Source organism: Oncorhynchus mykiss, chromosome 15, assembly GCF_013265735.2.
Source record: "Oncorhynchus mykiss isolate Arlee chromosome 15, USDA_OmykA_1.1, whole genome shotgun sequence".
Lineage (NCBI taxonomy): Eukaryota > Metazoa > Chordata > Actinopteri > Salmoniformes > Salmonidae > Oncorhynchus > Oncorhynchus mykiss.
In genome coordinates this window covers 74,843,384-74,860,025 of record NC_048579.1, presented here as the reverse complement: position 1 = coordinate 74,860,025, position 16,642 = coordinate 74,843,384, and the positions used below count along the sequence as shown (strand labels likewise).

At 40.2% G+C, this 16,642-nt stretch overlaps 1 protein-coding gene across 2 annotated transcripts in view; it reads left to right on the top strand.

The window, feature by feature from the left end:
• Positions 1-16,642, top strand: part of LOC110514333 (nuclear pore complex protein Nup107) — a 70,311-nt gene that overhangs the window by 16,294 nt on the left and 37,375 nt on the right. For both annotated transcript variants that reach the window (XM_036945387.1, XM_036945386.1), the window contains exons 17-21: positions 705-774; positions 2,051-2,166; positions 2,881-3,070; positions 5,163-5,275; positions 5,968-6,070. In XM_036945387.1, coding sequence (XP_036801282.1) covers positions 705-774; positions 2,051-2,166; positions 2,881-3,070; positions 5,163-5,275; positions 5,968-6,070 — 592 coding nt within the window. The remainder of the gene's footprint in view (positions 1-704; positions 775-2,050; positions 2,167-2,880; positions 3,071-5,162; positions 5,276-5,967; positions 6,071-16,642) is intronic.

The window sequence follows — 16,642 nt, the reverse complement described above, 5'->3', positions numbered from 1 at the left end:
CATCACACCAGTCTACTAGCTATCTACATCACACCAGTCTACTAGCTATCTACATTGTACCAGTCTACATCACACCAGTCTACTAGCTATTGACATCACACCAGTCTACTAGCTATCTACATCACACCAGTCTACTAGCTATCTACATCGTACCAGTCTACATCACACCAGTCTACTAGCTATCTACATCACACCAGTCTACTAGCTATCTACATCACACCAGTCTACTAGCTATCTACATCACACCAGTCTACTAGCTATCTACATCGTACCAGTCTACATCACACCAGTCTACTAGCTATCTACATCACACCAGTCTACTAGCGATCTACATCATACCAGTCTACTAGCTATCTACATCGTACCAGTCTACATCACACCAGTCTACTAGCTATCTACATCACACCAGTCTACTAGCTATCTACATCACACCAGTCTACTAGCTATCTACATCACACCAGTCTACTAGCTATCTACATCGTAGCAGTCTACTAGCTATCTACATCGTACCAGTCTACTAGCTATCTACATCGTACCAGTCTACTAGCTATCTACATCGTAGCAGTCTACTAGCTATCTACATCGTACCAGTCTACTAGCTATCTACATCGTACCAGTCTACTAGCTATCTACATCGTACCGGTTTTAGGGATTCCCATAGTCCTGTGAAAGATGCTGAATGTCTCCTTCCCTCTTCTTCACAGAAAGTCCTGGAAGAGACGAAAGAACACTACCACATTATCCAGAAGTTAGTTATCCTGGGTGACCTGGACGGTGAGTCTGTTATTAACCTTTAACTTGCTGTCTAGTGTTTCCTTGGTGACCTGGACGGCTAGTCTGTTATTAATCTTTAACTAGCTGTCTAGTGTTTCCTGGGTGACGGTGAGTCTGTTATGAATCTTTAACTAGCTGTTTAGTGTGTCCTTGGTGACCTGGACGGTGAGTCTGTTATTAATCTTTAACTAGCTGTCTAGTGTTTCCTGGGTGACCTGGACGGTGAGTCTGTTATTAATCTTTAACTAGCTGTCTAGTGTTTCCTGGGAGACGGTGAGTCTGTTATTAATCTTTAACTAGCTGTCTAGTGTTTCTACGTCTCTAATGAAATAGGACCCAGAATTCATTACAATGTGAGTTAAATAGTTTTTCCTTACTATTGTTTTAATGATGTTAAAGAGCAGCCAATTAGCCACCGTGATCTCATGTTCTATCATGACATCGTGTTCTATCGTGACATCGTGTTCTATCGTGACATCGTGTTCTATCGTGACATCGTGTTCTATCGTGACATCGTGTTCTATCGTGACATCGTGTTCTACCGTGACATCGTGTTCTACCGTGACATCGTGTTCTACCGTGACATCGTGTTCTACCGTGACATCGTGTTCTACCGTGACATTGTGTTCTACCGTGACATTGTGTTCTACCGTGACATTGTGTTCTACCGTGACATTGTGTTCTGTCGTGACATCGGGTTCTGTCGTGACATCGGGTTCTGTCGTGACATCGGGTTCTGTCGTGACATCGGGTTCTGTCGTGACATCGGGTTCTGTCGTGACATCGGGTTCTGTCGTGACATCGGGTTCTATGAGCAAATGCCAAGCTTTTTTAAACGGTCTGTTTGAGATACAAATTTGACTTTTTTTTATTTATTCATGTTTTGGCTACAAATAAGTATCGGATGAGTCAACAACATTATTTATTATGAGTTAACAGAATATAACTTTTAAAAGTGAGATTTTCACTGGACTGTGACTTTAAGTCCATGGCCATGTCGGTGTCAGCCTATGGAATGACCGTACAGTCAGACAAACGTCACGATGGAGTCAGTCACTCTCCAGAGTGACTTTGTGGTTCTGGTCACCAGGTACATGAGGTAGTCAGTCACTATCCAGAGTGACTTTGTGGTTCTGGTCACTAGTCAGTCACTCTCCAGAGTGAATTTGTGGTTCTGGTCACTAGTCAGTCCCTCTCCAGTGTGACTTTGTGGTTCTGGTCACCGGGTATGTTACGGCTGTGTGAAAGAGTATAAAACAGTGTTTTGTGTGTTCAGGTCTGTTGGAGGAGTTCAGTAACTGGTTGACCAGGAGTCCTGCTCTGCCCTCTCACCTGCTGCGCTTCATGACACACCTGGTGTTGTTCTACCGCAGCCTGGGCATGCAGCTCAAGGTACAGTAGTACACACACACACACACACACACACACACACACACACACACCTGGTGTTGTTCTACCGCAGTCTGGGCATGCAGCTCAAGGTACAGTACACACACACACACACACACACACCTGGTGTTGTTCTACCTCAGTCTGGGCATGCAGCTCAAGGTACAGTAGTACACACACACACACACACACACACACACACACACACACACACACACCTGGTGTTGTTCTACCTCAGTCTGGACATGCAGCTCAAGGTACAGTAGTACACACACACACACACACACACACACACACACACACACACACACACCTGGTGTTGTTCTACCTCAGTCTGGACATGCAGCTCAAGGTACAGTAGTACACACACACACACACACCTGGTGTTGTTCTACCGCAGTCTGGGCATGCAGCTCAAGGTACAGTAGTACACACACACACACACACACACCTGGTGTTGTTCTACCTCAGTCTGGACATGCAGCTCAAGGTACAGTAGTACACACACACACACACCTGGTGTTGTTCTACCTCAGCCTGGGCATGTAGGTACAGTAGTAAACACACAGAGCGAGAGAAACACACTTCTGTTGTCATACACCTATATAAACATCAACCATTCCTCACACAATCCACATATCCCTCCACTCATGCCCCCCCCCCTCTAATCCGGCCACTCATGTGTCCCCCCCCCCCACCCCCCACCCACCCAATCAGGAGGAGGTATCAGTGGATGTCCTGAAGGCCTACATCTCTCTGTTGATGAGGGAGAAGCACGTTGATCTGATAGCCTTCTATGTCAGTCACCTGCCGCCAGACCTGGCCACCGCCCAGTACGCTCTCTTCCTGGAGGAGGTCACCGAGGCTGAGCAGAGACAACGCTGTCTGGAGCTGGCCAGGGAGGCAGGTCAGTGTCTCACACCGAGGCTGCTGGGATTGGGGGGGGAGGGGGGTCAAACTCATTTTCCCCGCCGGGCCACATTTTGGTCTTCACTGAGGTCCAGAGGACCGCACTTACAATGTGTTAGATTTCCTCGACATTTTCTAAAAAAATAATTCCAGAAGTGATGGATGGAGGACTATTCTCCCTGTTGGGCTAACTTATGATTCGAAGACTTGTACACCAGTTTCAAACAGCTGAAAATACATTATTTGTTGGTTATTGATCATATATTTCAGTGGTTTAGACGGTACAATGATTCTCTACATTATACTTGCTTATTTTGTCATATAAACTGAAATTAGGCGAAATATTTGAATTTTAGCAACCAGGAAATGGTGGAGCATATTGCACATTTTAAAGGTACAGGTGTCCAACTGTCCTGTTGTGGTCAGGATGTGACAGTAGTCTGTTACAGGTACAGGTGTCTAACTGTCCTGTTGTGGTCAGGATGTGACAGTAGTCTGTTACAGGTGTCTAACTGTCCTGTTGTGGTCAGGATGTGACAGCAGTCTGTTACAGGTACAGGTGTCTAACTGTCCTGTTGTGGTCAGGATGTGACAGCAGTCTATTACAGGTACAGGTATCTAACTGTCCTGTTGTGGTCAGGATGTGACAGCAGTCTATTACAGGTACAGGTGTCTAACTGTCCTGTTGTGGTCAGGATGTGACAGTAGTCTGTTACAGGTGTCTAACTGTCCTGTTGTGGTCAGGATGTGACAGCAGTCTGTTACAGGTACAGGTATCTAACTGTCCTGTTGTGGTCAGGATGTGACAGTAGTCTGTTACAGGTGTCTAACTGTCCTGTTGTGGTCAGGATGTGACAGCAGTCTATTACAGGTACAGGTGTCTAACTGTCCTGTTGTGGTCAGGATGTGACAGCAGTCTATTACAGGTACAGGTGTCTAACTGTCCTGTTGTGGTCAGGATGTGACAGTAGTCTGTTACAGGTGTCTAACTGTCCTGTCGTGGTCAGGATGTGACAGCAGTCTATTACAGGTACAGGTATCTAACTGTCCTGTTGTGGTCAGGATGTGACAGCAGTCTGTTAAAGGTGTCTAACTGTCCTGTTGTGGTCAGGATGTGACAGCAGTCTGTTAAAGGTACAGGTGTCTAACTGTCCTGTTGTGGTCAGGATGTGACAGCAGTCTATTACAGGTACAGGTGTCTAACTGTCCTGTTGTGGTCAGGATGTGACAGTAGTCTGTTACAGGTGTCTAACTGTCCTGTTGTGGTCAGGATGTGACAGCAGTCTGTTAAAGGTGTCTAACTGTCCTGTTGTGGTCAGGATGTGACAGCAGTCTGTTAAAGGTGTCTAACTGTCCTGTTGTGGTCAGGATGTGACAGCAGTCTATTACAGGTACAGGTGTCTAACTGTCCTGTTGTGGTCAGGATGTGACAGTAGTCTGTTACAGGTGTCTAACTGTCCTGTTGTGGTCAGGATGTGACAGTAGTCTGTTACAGGTGTCTAACTGTCCTGTTGTGGTCAGGATGTGACAGCAGTCTATTACAGGTACAGGTGTCTAACTGTCCTGTTGTGGTCAGGATGTGACAGCAGTCTATTACAGGTACAGGTGTCTAACTGTCCTGTTGTGGTCAGGATGTGACAGTAGTCTGTTACAGGTGTCTAACTGTCCTGTCGTGGTCAGGATGTGACAGCAGTCTATTACAGGTACAGGTATCTAACTGTCCTGTTGTGGTCAGGATGTGACAGCAGTCTGTTAAAGGTGTCTAACTGTCCTGTTGTGGTCAGGATGTGACAGCAGTCTGTTAAAGGTGTCTAACTGTCCTGTTGTGGTCAGGATGTGACAGCAGTCTGTTAAAGGTGTCTAACTGTCCTGTTGTGGTCAGGATGTGACAGCAGTCTATTACAGGTACAGGTGTCTAACTGTCCTGTTGTGGTCAGGATGTGACAGTAGTCTGTTAAAGGTGTCTAACTGTCCTGTTGTGGTCAGGATGTGACAGTAGTCTGTTACAGGTGTCTAACTGTCCTGTTGTGGTCAGGATGTGACAGCAGTCTATTACAGGTACAGGTGTCTAACTGTCCTGTCCTTTCCAGGTCTGGACGTGGCAGCGGTCACTAAGATGGTGGTGGAGAACATCAGAGAGAGAGACACTGAGGAGTTCGCTCATCATGACCTCACCCCTGCACTGGACACCGTCACCTCAGCGGTATGAAACACACACGCTGGACACCGTCACCTCAGCGGTATGAAACACACACGCTGGACACCGTCACCTCAGCGGTATGAAACACACACACTGGACACTGGCACCTCAGTGGTATGAAACACACACACTGGACACCGTCACCTCAGCGGTATAAAACACACACACTGGCCACCGTCACCTCAGCGGTATAAAACACACACACTGGACACTGGCACCTCAGTGGTATGAAACACACACGCTGGACACCGTCACCTCAGCGGTATGAAACACACACACTGGACACCGTCACCTCAGCGGTATGAAACACACACGCTGGACACCGTCACCTCAGCGGTATGAAACACACACACTGGACACTGGCACCTCAGCGGTATGAAACACACACGCTGGACACCGTCACCTCAGCGGTATGAAACACACACGCTGGACACCGTCACCTCAGCGGTATGAAACACACACACTGGCCACCGTCACCTCAGCGGTATAAAACACACACACACTGGACACCGTCACCTCAGCGGTATGAAACACACACACTGGACACTGGCACCTCAGCGGTATGAAACACACACACACACACTGGACACTGGCACCTCAGCGGTATGAAACACACACACTGGACACCGTCACCTCAGCGGCACGAAGGAGAAACAAATACACCATGTGGTCATGTTAACCCTGTACCCCCCCAGGAGGACCAGAGGAAGATCGATGTGATTGATTGGCTGGTGTTTGACCCCGCCCAGAGAGCTGAGGCCCTCAAACAGAGCAACGCCATCATGAGGAAGTTCCTGGGTACGTTACACACAAGGCTGTGAAACAGATCAATGCTTCCTGTGTGAGATAGTTGTTCTCTCATACTACTAACACATCCTCACATCAACCATGTTGTTGATCTACTGTTCTCCTCATACTACTAACACATCAACCATGTTGTTGATCTATTGTTCTCCTCATACTACTAACACATCAACCATGTTGTTGATCTACTGTTCTCCTCATACTACTAACACATCAACCATGTTGTTGATCTATTGTTCTCTCATACTACTAACACATCAACCATGTTGTTGATCTATTGTTCTCTCATACTACTAACACATCAACCATGTTGTTGATCCATTGTTCTCTCATACTACTAACACATCAACCATGTTGTTGATCTATTGTTCTCTCATACTACTAACACATCAACCATGTTGTTGATCTACTGTTCTCTCATACTACTAACACATCAACCATGTTGTTGATCTACTGTTCTCTCATACTACTAACACATCAACCATGTTGTTGATCTATTGTTCTCTCATACTACTAACACATCAACCATGTTGTTGATCTATTGTTCTCTCATACTACTAACACATCAACCATGTTGTTGATCCATTGTTCTCTCATACTACTAACACATCCTCACATCAACCATGTTGTTGATCTATTGTTCTCTCATACTACTAACACATCAACCATGTTGTTGATCTATTGTTCTCTCATACTACTAACACATCAACCATGTTGTTGATCCATTGTTCTCTCATACTACTAACACATCAACCATGTTGTTGATCTACTGTTCTCTCATACTACTAACACATCAACCATGTTGTTGATCTATTGTTCTCCTCATACTACTAACACATCAACCATGTTGTTGATCTATTGTTCTCCTCCACTACTAACACATCAACCATGTTGTTGATCTATTGTTCTCTCATACTACTAACACATCAACCATGTTGTTGATCTATTGTTCTCTCATACTACTAACACATCAACCATGTTGTTGATCTATTGTTCTCTCATACTACTAACACATCAACCATGTTGTTGATCTATTGTTCTCTCATACTACTAACACATCCTCACATCAACCATGTTGTTGATCTATTGTTCTCTCATACTACTAACACATCAACCATGTTGTTGATCTATTGTTCTCTCATACTACTAACACATCAACCATGTTGTTGATCTATTGTTCTCTCATACTACTAACACATCAACCATGTTGTTGATCTACTGTTCTCTCATACTACTAACACATCAACCATGTTGTTGATCTATTGTTCTCTCATACTACTAACACATCAACCATGTTGTTGATCTATTGTTCTCCTCATACTACTAACACATCAACCATGTTGTTGATCTATTGTTCTCTCATACTACTAACACATCAACCATGTTGTTGATCTATTGTTCTCTCATACTACTAACACATCAACCATGTTGTTGATCTATTGTTCTCCTCATACTACTAACACATCAACCATGTTGTTGATCTATTGTTCTCTCATACTACTAACACATCAACCATGTTGTTGATCTATTGTTCTCCTCCACTACTAACACATCAACCATGTTGTTGATCTACTGTTCTCTCATACTACTAACACATCAACCATGTTGTTGATCTATTGTTCTCTCATACTACTAACACATCAACCATGTTGTTGATCTACTGTTCTCTCATACTACTAACACATCAACCATGTTGTTGATCTACTGTTCTCTCATACTACTAACACATCAACCATGTTGTTGATCCATTGTTCTCTCATACTACTAACACATCAACCATGTTGTTGATCTACTGTTCTCTCATACTACTAACACATCAACCATGTTGTTGATCTATTGTTCTCTCATACTACTAACACATCAACCATGTTGTTGATCTATTGTTCTCCTCATACTACTAACACATCAACCATGTTGTTGATCTATTGTTCTCTCATACTACTAACACATCAACCATGTTGTTGATCTATTGTTCTCCTCATACTACTAACACATCAACCATGTTGTTGATCTATTGTTCTCTCATACTACTAACACATCAACCATGTTGTTGATCTATTGTTCTCCTCATACTACTAACACATCAACCATGTTGTTGATCTATTGTTCTCTCATACTACTAACACATCAACCATGTTGTTGATCTATTGTTCTCTCATACTACTAACACATCAACCATGTTGTTGATCTATTGTTCTCTCATACTACTAACACATCAACCATGTTGTTGATCCATTGTTCTCCTCATACTACTAACACATCCTCACATCAACCATGTTGTTGATCTATTGTTCTCTCATACTACTAACACATCAACCATGTTGTTGATCTATTGTTCTCTCATACTACTAACACATCAACCATGTTGTTGATCTATTGTTCTCTCATACTACTAACACATCCTCCATGTTGTTGATCTATTGTTCTCCTCATACTACTAACACATCAACCATGTTGTTGATCTACTGTTCTCTCATACTACTAACACATCAACCATGTTGTTGATCTATTGTTCTCTCATACTACTAACACATCAACCATGTTGTTGATCTATTGTTCTCTCATACTACTAACACATCAACCATGTTGTTGATCTACTGTTCTCCTCCACTACTAACACATCAACCATGTTGTTGATCTACTGTTCTCTCATACTACTAACACATCAACCATGTTGTTGATCTATTGTTCTCTCATACTACTAACACATCAACCATGTTGTTGATCTATTGTTCTCTCATACTACTAACACATCAACCATGTTGTTGATCTATTGTTCTCTCATACTACTAACACATCAACCATGTTGTTGATCTACTGTTCTCTCATACTACTAACACATCAACCATGTTGTTGATCTATTGTTCTCTCATACTACTAACACATCAACCATGTTGTTGATCTATTGTTCTCTCATACTACTAACACATCAACCATGTTGTTGATCTATTGTTCTCTCATACTACTAACACATCCTCACATCAACCATGTTGTTGATCTATTGTTCTCTCATACTACTAACACATCAACCATGTTGTTGATCTACTGTTCTCTCATACTACTAACACATCAACCATGTTGTTGATCTATTGTTCTCTCATACTACTAACACATCCTCACATCAACCATGTTGTTGATCTATTGTTCTCTCATACTACTAACACATCCTCACATCAACCATGTTGTTGATCTATTGTTCTCCTCATACTACTAACACATCAACCATGTTGTTGATCTACTGTTCTCCTCATACTACTAACACATCCTCCATGTTGTTGATCCATTGTTCTCTCATACTACTAACACATCCTCACATCAACCATGTTGTTGATCTATTGTTCTCTCATACTACTAACACATCAACCATGTTGTTGATCTACTGTTCTCTCATACTACTAACACATCCTCACATCAACCATGTTGTTGATCTATTGTTCTCCTCATACTACTAACACATCAACCATGTTGTTGATCTACTGTTCTCCTCATACTACTAACACATCAACCATGTTGTTGATCTACTGTTCTCCTCATACTACTAACACATCAACCATGTTGTTGATCTATTGTTCTCTCATACTACTAACACATCAACCATGTTGTTGATCCATTGTTCTCTCATACTACTAACACATCAACCATGTTGTTGATCTATTGTTCTCCTCATACTACTAACACATCAACCATGTTGTTGATCCATTGTTCTCTCATACTACTAACACATCAACCATGTTGTTGATCCATTGTTCTCTCATACTACTAACACATCAACCATGTTGTTGATCTACTGTTCTCCTCATACTACTAACACATCAACCATGTTGTTGATCCATTGTTCTCTCATACTACTAACACATCAACCATGTTGTTGATCCATTGTTCTCTCATACTACTAACACATCAACCATGTTGTTGATCTACTGTTCTCCTCATACTACTAACACATCAACCATGTTGTTGATCTATTGTTCTCTCATACTACTAACACATCAACCATGTTGTTGATCTATTGTTCTCTCATACTACTAACACATCAACCATGTTGTTGATCCATTGTTCTCTCATACTACTAACACATCAACCATGTTGTTGATCCATTGTTCTCTCATACTACTAACACATCAACCATGTTGTTGATCTACTGTTCTCCTCATACTACTAACACATCAACCATGTTGTTGATCCATTGTTCTCCTCATACTACTAACACATCAACCATGTTGTTGATCTATTGTTCTCTCATACTACTAACACATCAACCATGTTGTTGATCTATTGTTCTCTCATACTACTAACACATCAACCATGTTGTTGATCTATTGTTCTCTCATACTACTAACACATCAACCATGTTGTTGATCTATTGTTCTCCTCATACTACTAACACATCAACCATGTTGTTGATCTATTGTTCTCTCATACTACTAACACATCAACCATGTTGTTGATCTATTGTTCTCTCATACTACTAACACATCAACCATGTTGTTGATCTATTGTTCTCTCATACTACTAACACATCAACCATGTTGTTGATCTATTGTTCTCCTCATACTACTAACACATCAACCATGTTGTTGATCTACTGTTCTCTCATACTACTAACACATCAACCATGTTGTTGATCTACTGTTCTCTCATACTACTAACACATCCTCACATCAACCATGTTGTTGATCCATTGTTCTCTCGTACTACTAACACATCAACCATGTTGTTGATCTACTGTTCTCTCATACTACTAACACATCAACCATGTTGTTGATCTATTGTTCTCTCATACTACTAACACATCAACCATGTTGTTGATCTATTGTTCTCTCATACTACTAACACATCAACCATGTTGTTGATCTACTGTTCTCTCATACTACTAACACATCCTCACATCAACCATGTTGTTGATCTATTGTTCTCTCATACTACTAACACATCAACCATGTTGTTGATCTACTGTTCTCCTCATACTACTAACACATCAACCATGTTGTTGATCTATTGTTCTCCTCATACTACTAACACATCCTCACATCAACCATGTTGTTGATCTATTGTTCTCTCATACTACTAACACATCCTCCATGTTGTTGATCTACTGTTCTCTCATACTACTAACACATCCTCACATCAACCATGTTGTTGATCCATTGTTCTCCTCATACTACTAACACATCAACCATGTTGTTGATCTATTGTTCTCTCATACTACTAACACATCAACCATGTTGTTGATCTACTGTTCTCTCATACTACTAACACATCAACCATGTTGTTGATCTACTGTTCTCCTCATACTACTAACACATCCTCACATCAACCATGTTGTTGATCTATTGTTCTCTCATACTACTAACACATCCTCCATGTTGTTGATCTACTGTTCTCTCATACTACTAACACATCCTCACATCAACCATGTTGTTGATCCATTGTTCTCCTCATACTACTAACACATCAACCATGTTGTTGATCTATTGTTCTCTCATACTACTAACACATCAACCATGTTGTTGATCTACTGTTCTCTCATACTACTAACACATCAACCATGTTGTTGATCTACTGTTCTCCTCATACTACTAACACATCAACCATGTTGTTGATCTACTGTTCTCTCATACTACTAACACATCCTCACATCAACCATGTTGTTGATCTATTGTTCTCTCATACTACTAACACATCCTCACATCAACCATGTTGTTGATCTATTGTTCTCTCATACTACTAACACATCAACCATGTTGTTGATCCATTGTTCTCTCATACTACTAACACATCAACCATGTTGTTGATCTATTGTTCTCTCATACTACTAACACATCAACCATGTTGTTGATCTATTGTTCTCTCATACTACTAACACATCAACCATGTTGTTGATCTACTGTTCTCTCATACTACTAACACATCCTCACATCAACCATGTTGTTGATCTATTGTTCTCTCATACTACTAACACATCAACCATGTTGTTGATCTACTGTTCTCTCATACTACTAACACATCCTCACATCAACCATGTTGTTGATCTACTGTTCTCCTCATACTACTAACACATCAACCATGTTGTTGATCTATTGTTCTCTCATACTACTAACACATCAACCATGTTGTTGATCTATTGTTCTCTCATACTACTAACACATCAACCATGTTGTTGATCTATTGTTCTCTCATACTACTAACACATCAACCATGTTGTTGATCTATTGTTCTCTCATACTACTAACACATCAACCATGTTGTTGATCTATTGTTCTCTCATACTACTAACACATCAACCATGTTGTTGATCTATTGTTCTCTCATACTACTAACACATCAACCATGTTGTTGATCTATTGTTCTCTCATACTACTAACACATCAACCATGTTGTTGATCTATTGTTCTCTCATACTACTAACACATCAACCATGTTGTTGATCTACTGTTCTCCCATACTACTAACACATCAACCATGTTGTTGATCTATTGTTCTCTCATACTACTAACACATCAACCATGTTGTTGATCTATTGTTCTCTCATACTACTAACACATCAACCATGTTGTTGATCTATTGTTCTCTCATACTACTAACACATCAACCATGTTGTTGATCTACTGTTCTCTCATACTACTAACACATCAACCATGTTGTTGATCTACTGTTCTCCTCATACTACTAACACATCAACCATGTTGTTGATCTACTGTTCTCTCATACTACTAACACATCAACCATGTTGTTGATCTACTGTTCTCTCATACTACTAACACATCAACCATGTTGTTGATCTACTGTTCTCTCATACTACTAACACATCAACCATGTTGTTGATCTACTGTTCTCTCATACTACTAACACATCCTCACATCAACCATGTTGTTGATCTATTGTTCTCTCATACTACTAACACATCAACCATGTTGTTGATCTATTGTTCTCTCATACTACTAACACATCCTCACATCAACCATGTTGTTGATCTATTGTTCTCTCATACTACTAACACATCAACCATGTTGTTGATCCATTGTTCTCTCATACTACTAACACATCAACCATGTTGTTGATCTATTGTTCTCTCATACTACTAACACATCAACCATGTTGTTGATCTATTGTTCTCTCATACTACTAACACATCAACCATGTTGTTGATCTACTGTTCTCTCATACTACTAACACATCCTCACATCAACCATGTTGTTGATCTATTGTTCTCTCATACTACTAACACATCAACCATGTTGTTGATCTACTGTTCTCTCATACTACTAACACATCCTCACATCAACCATGTTGTTGATCTACTGTTCTCCTCATACTACTAACACATCAACCATGTTGTTGATCTATTGTTCTCTCATACTACTAACACATCCTCACATCAACCATGTTGTTGATCTATTGTTCTCTCATACTACTAACACATCAACCATGTTGTTGATCCATTGTTCTCTCATACTACTAACACATCAACCATGTTGTTGATCTATTGTTCTCTCATACTACTAACACATCAACCATGTTGTTGATCTATTGTTCTCTCATACTACTAACACATCAACCATGTTGTTGATCTACTGTTCTCTCATACTACTAACACATCCTCACATCAACCATGTTGTTGATCTATTGTTCTCTCATACTACTAACACATCAACCATGTTGTTGATCTACTGTTCTCTCATACTACTAACACATCCTCACATCAACCATGTTGTTGATCTACTGTTCTCCTCATACTACTAACACATCAACCATGTTGTTGATCTATTGTTCTCTCATACTACTAACACATCAACCATGTTGTTGATCTATTGTTCTCTCATACTACTAACACATCAACCATGTTGTTGATCTACTGTTCTCCCATACTACTAACACATCAACCATGTTGTTGATCTATTGTTCTCTCATACTACTAACACATCAACCATGTTGTTGATCTATTGTTCTCTCATACTACTAACACATCAACCATGTTGTTGATCTACTGTTCTCTCATACTACTAACACATCAACCATGTTGTTGATCTACTGTTCTCCTCATACTACTAACACATCAACCATGTTGTTGATCTACTGTTCTCTCATACTACTAACACATCAACCATGTTGTTGATCTACTGTTCTCTCATACTACTAACACATCAACCATGTTGTTGATCTACTGTTCTCTCATACTACTAACACATCAACCATGTTGTTGATCTACTGTTCTCTCATACTACTAACACATCCTCACATCAACCATGTTGTTGATCTATTGTTCTCTCATACTACTAACACATCAACCATGTTGTTGATCTATTGTTCTCTCATACTACTAACACATCCTCACATCAACCATGTTGTTGATCTATTGTTCTCTCATACTACTAACACATCAACCATGTTGTTGATCCATTGTTCTCTCATACTACTAACACATCAACCATGTTGTTGATCTATTGTTCTCTCATACTACTAACACATCAACCATGTTGTTGATCTATTGTTCTCTCATACTACTAACACATCAACCATGTTGTTGATCTACTGTTCTCTCATACTACTAACACATCCTCACATCAACCATGTTGTTGATCTATTGTTCTCTCATACTACTAACACATCAACCATGTTGTTGATCTACTGTTCTCTCATACTACTAACACATCCTCACATCAACCATGTTGTTGATCTACTGTTCTCCTCATACTACTAACACATCAACCATGTTGTTGATCTATTGTTCTCTCATACTACTAACACATCAACCATGTTGTTGATCTATTGTTCTCTCATACTACTAACACATCAACCATGTTGTTGATCTATTGTTCTCTCATACTACTAACACATCCCCACATCAACCATGTTGTTGATCTATTGTTCTCCTCCACTACTAACACATCAACCATGTTGTTGATCTATTGTTCTCTCATACTACTAACACATCAACCATGTTGTTGATCTACTGTTCTCTCATACTACTAACACATCCTCACATCAACCATGTTGTTGATCTACTGTTCTCCTCCACTACTAACACATCAACCATGTTGTTGATCTACTGTTCTCTCATACTACTAACACATCAACCATGTTGTTGATCTATTGTTCTCCTCATACTACTAACACATCAACCATGTTGTTGATCTATTGTTCTCTCATACTACTAACACATCAACCATGTTGTTGATCTATTGTTCTCTCATACTACTAACACATCAACCATGTTGTTGATCTACTGTTCTCTCATACTACTAACACATCAACCATGTTGTTGATCTACTGTTCTCTCATACTACTAACACATCAACCATGTTGTTGATCTACTGTTCTCTCATACTACTAACACATCAACCATGTTGTTGATCTATTGTTCTCCTCCACTACTAACACATCAACCATGTTGTTGATCTACTGTTCTCTCATACTACTAACACATCAACCATGTTGTTGATCCATTGTTCTCCTCATACTACTAACACATCCTCACATCAACCATGTTGTTGATCTATTGTTCTCTCATACTACTAACACATCAACCATGTTGTTGATCTATTGTTCTCTCATACTACTAACACATCAACCATGTTGTTGATCTATTGTTCTCTCATACTACTAACACATCCTCCATGTTGTTGATCTATTGTTCTCCTCATACTACTAACACATCAACCATGTTGTTGATCTACTGTTCTCTCATACTACTAACACATCAACCATGTTGTTGATCTATTGTTCTCTCATACTACTAACACATCAACCATGTTGTTGATCTATTGTTCTCTCATACTACTAACACATCAACCATGTTGTTGATCTACTGTTCTCCTCCACTACTAACACATCAACCATGTTGTTGATCTACTGTTCTCTCATACTACTAACACATCAACCATGTTGTTGATCTATTGTTCTCTCATACTACTAACACATCAACCATGTTGTTGATCTATTGTTCTCTCATACTACTAACACATCAACCATGTTGTTGATCTATTGTTCTCTCATACTACTAACACATCAACCATGTTGTTGATCTACTGTTCTCTCATACTACTAACACATCAACCATGTTGTTGATCTATTGTTCTCTCATACTACTAACACATCAACCATGTTGTTGATCTATTGTTCTCTCATACTACTAACACATCAACCATGTTGTTGATCTATTGTTCTCTCATACTACTAACACATCCTCACATCAACCATGTTGTTGATCTATTGTTCTCTCATACTACTAACACATCAACCATGTTGTTGATCTACTGTTCTCTCATACTACTAACACATCAACCATGTTGTTGATCTATTGTTCTCTCATACTACTAACACATCCTCACATCAACCATGTTGTTGATCTATTGTTCTCTCATACTACTAACACATCCTCACATCAACCATGTTGTTGATCTATTGTTCTCCTCATACTACTAACACATCAACCATGTTGTTGATCTACTGTTCTCCTCATACTACTAACACATCCTCCATGTTGTTGATCCATTGTTCTCTCATACTACTAACACATCCTCACATCAACCATGTTGTTGATCTATTGTTCTCTCATACTACTAA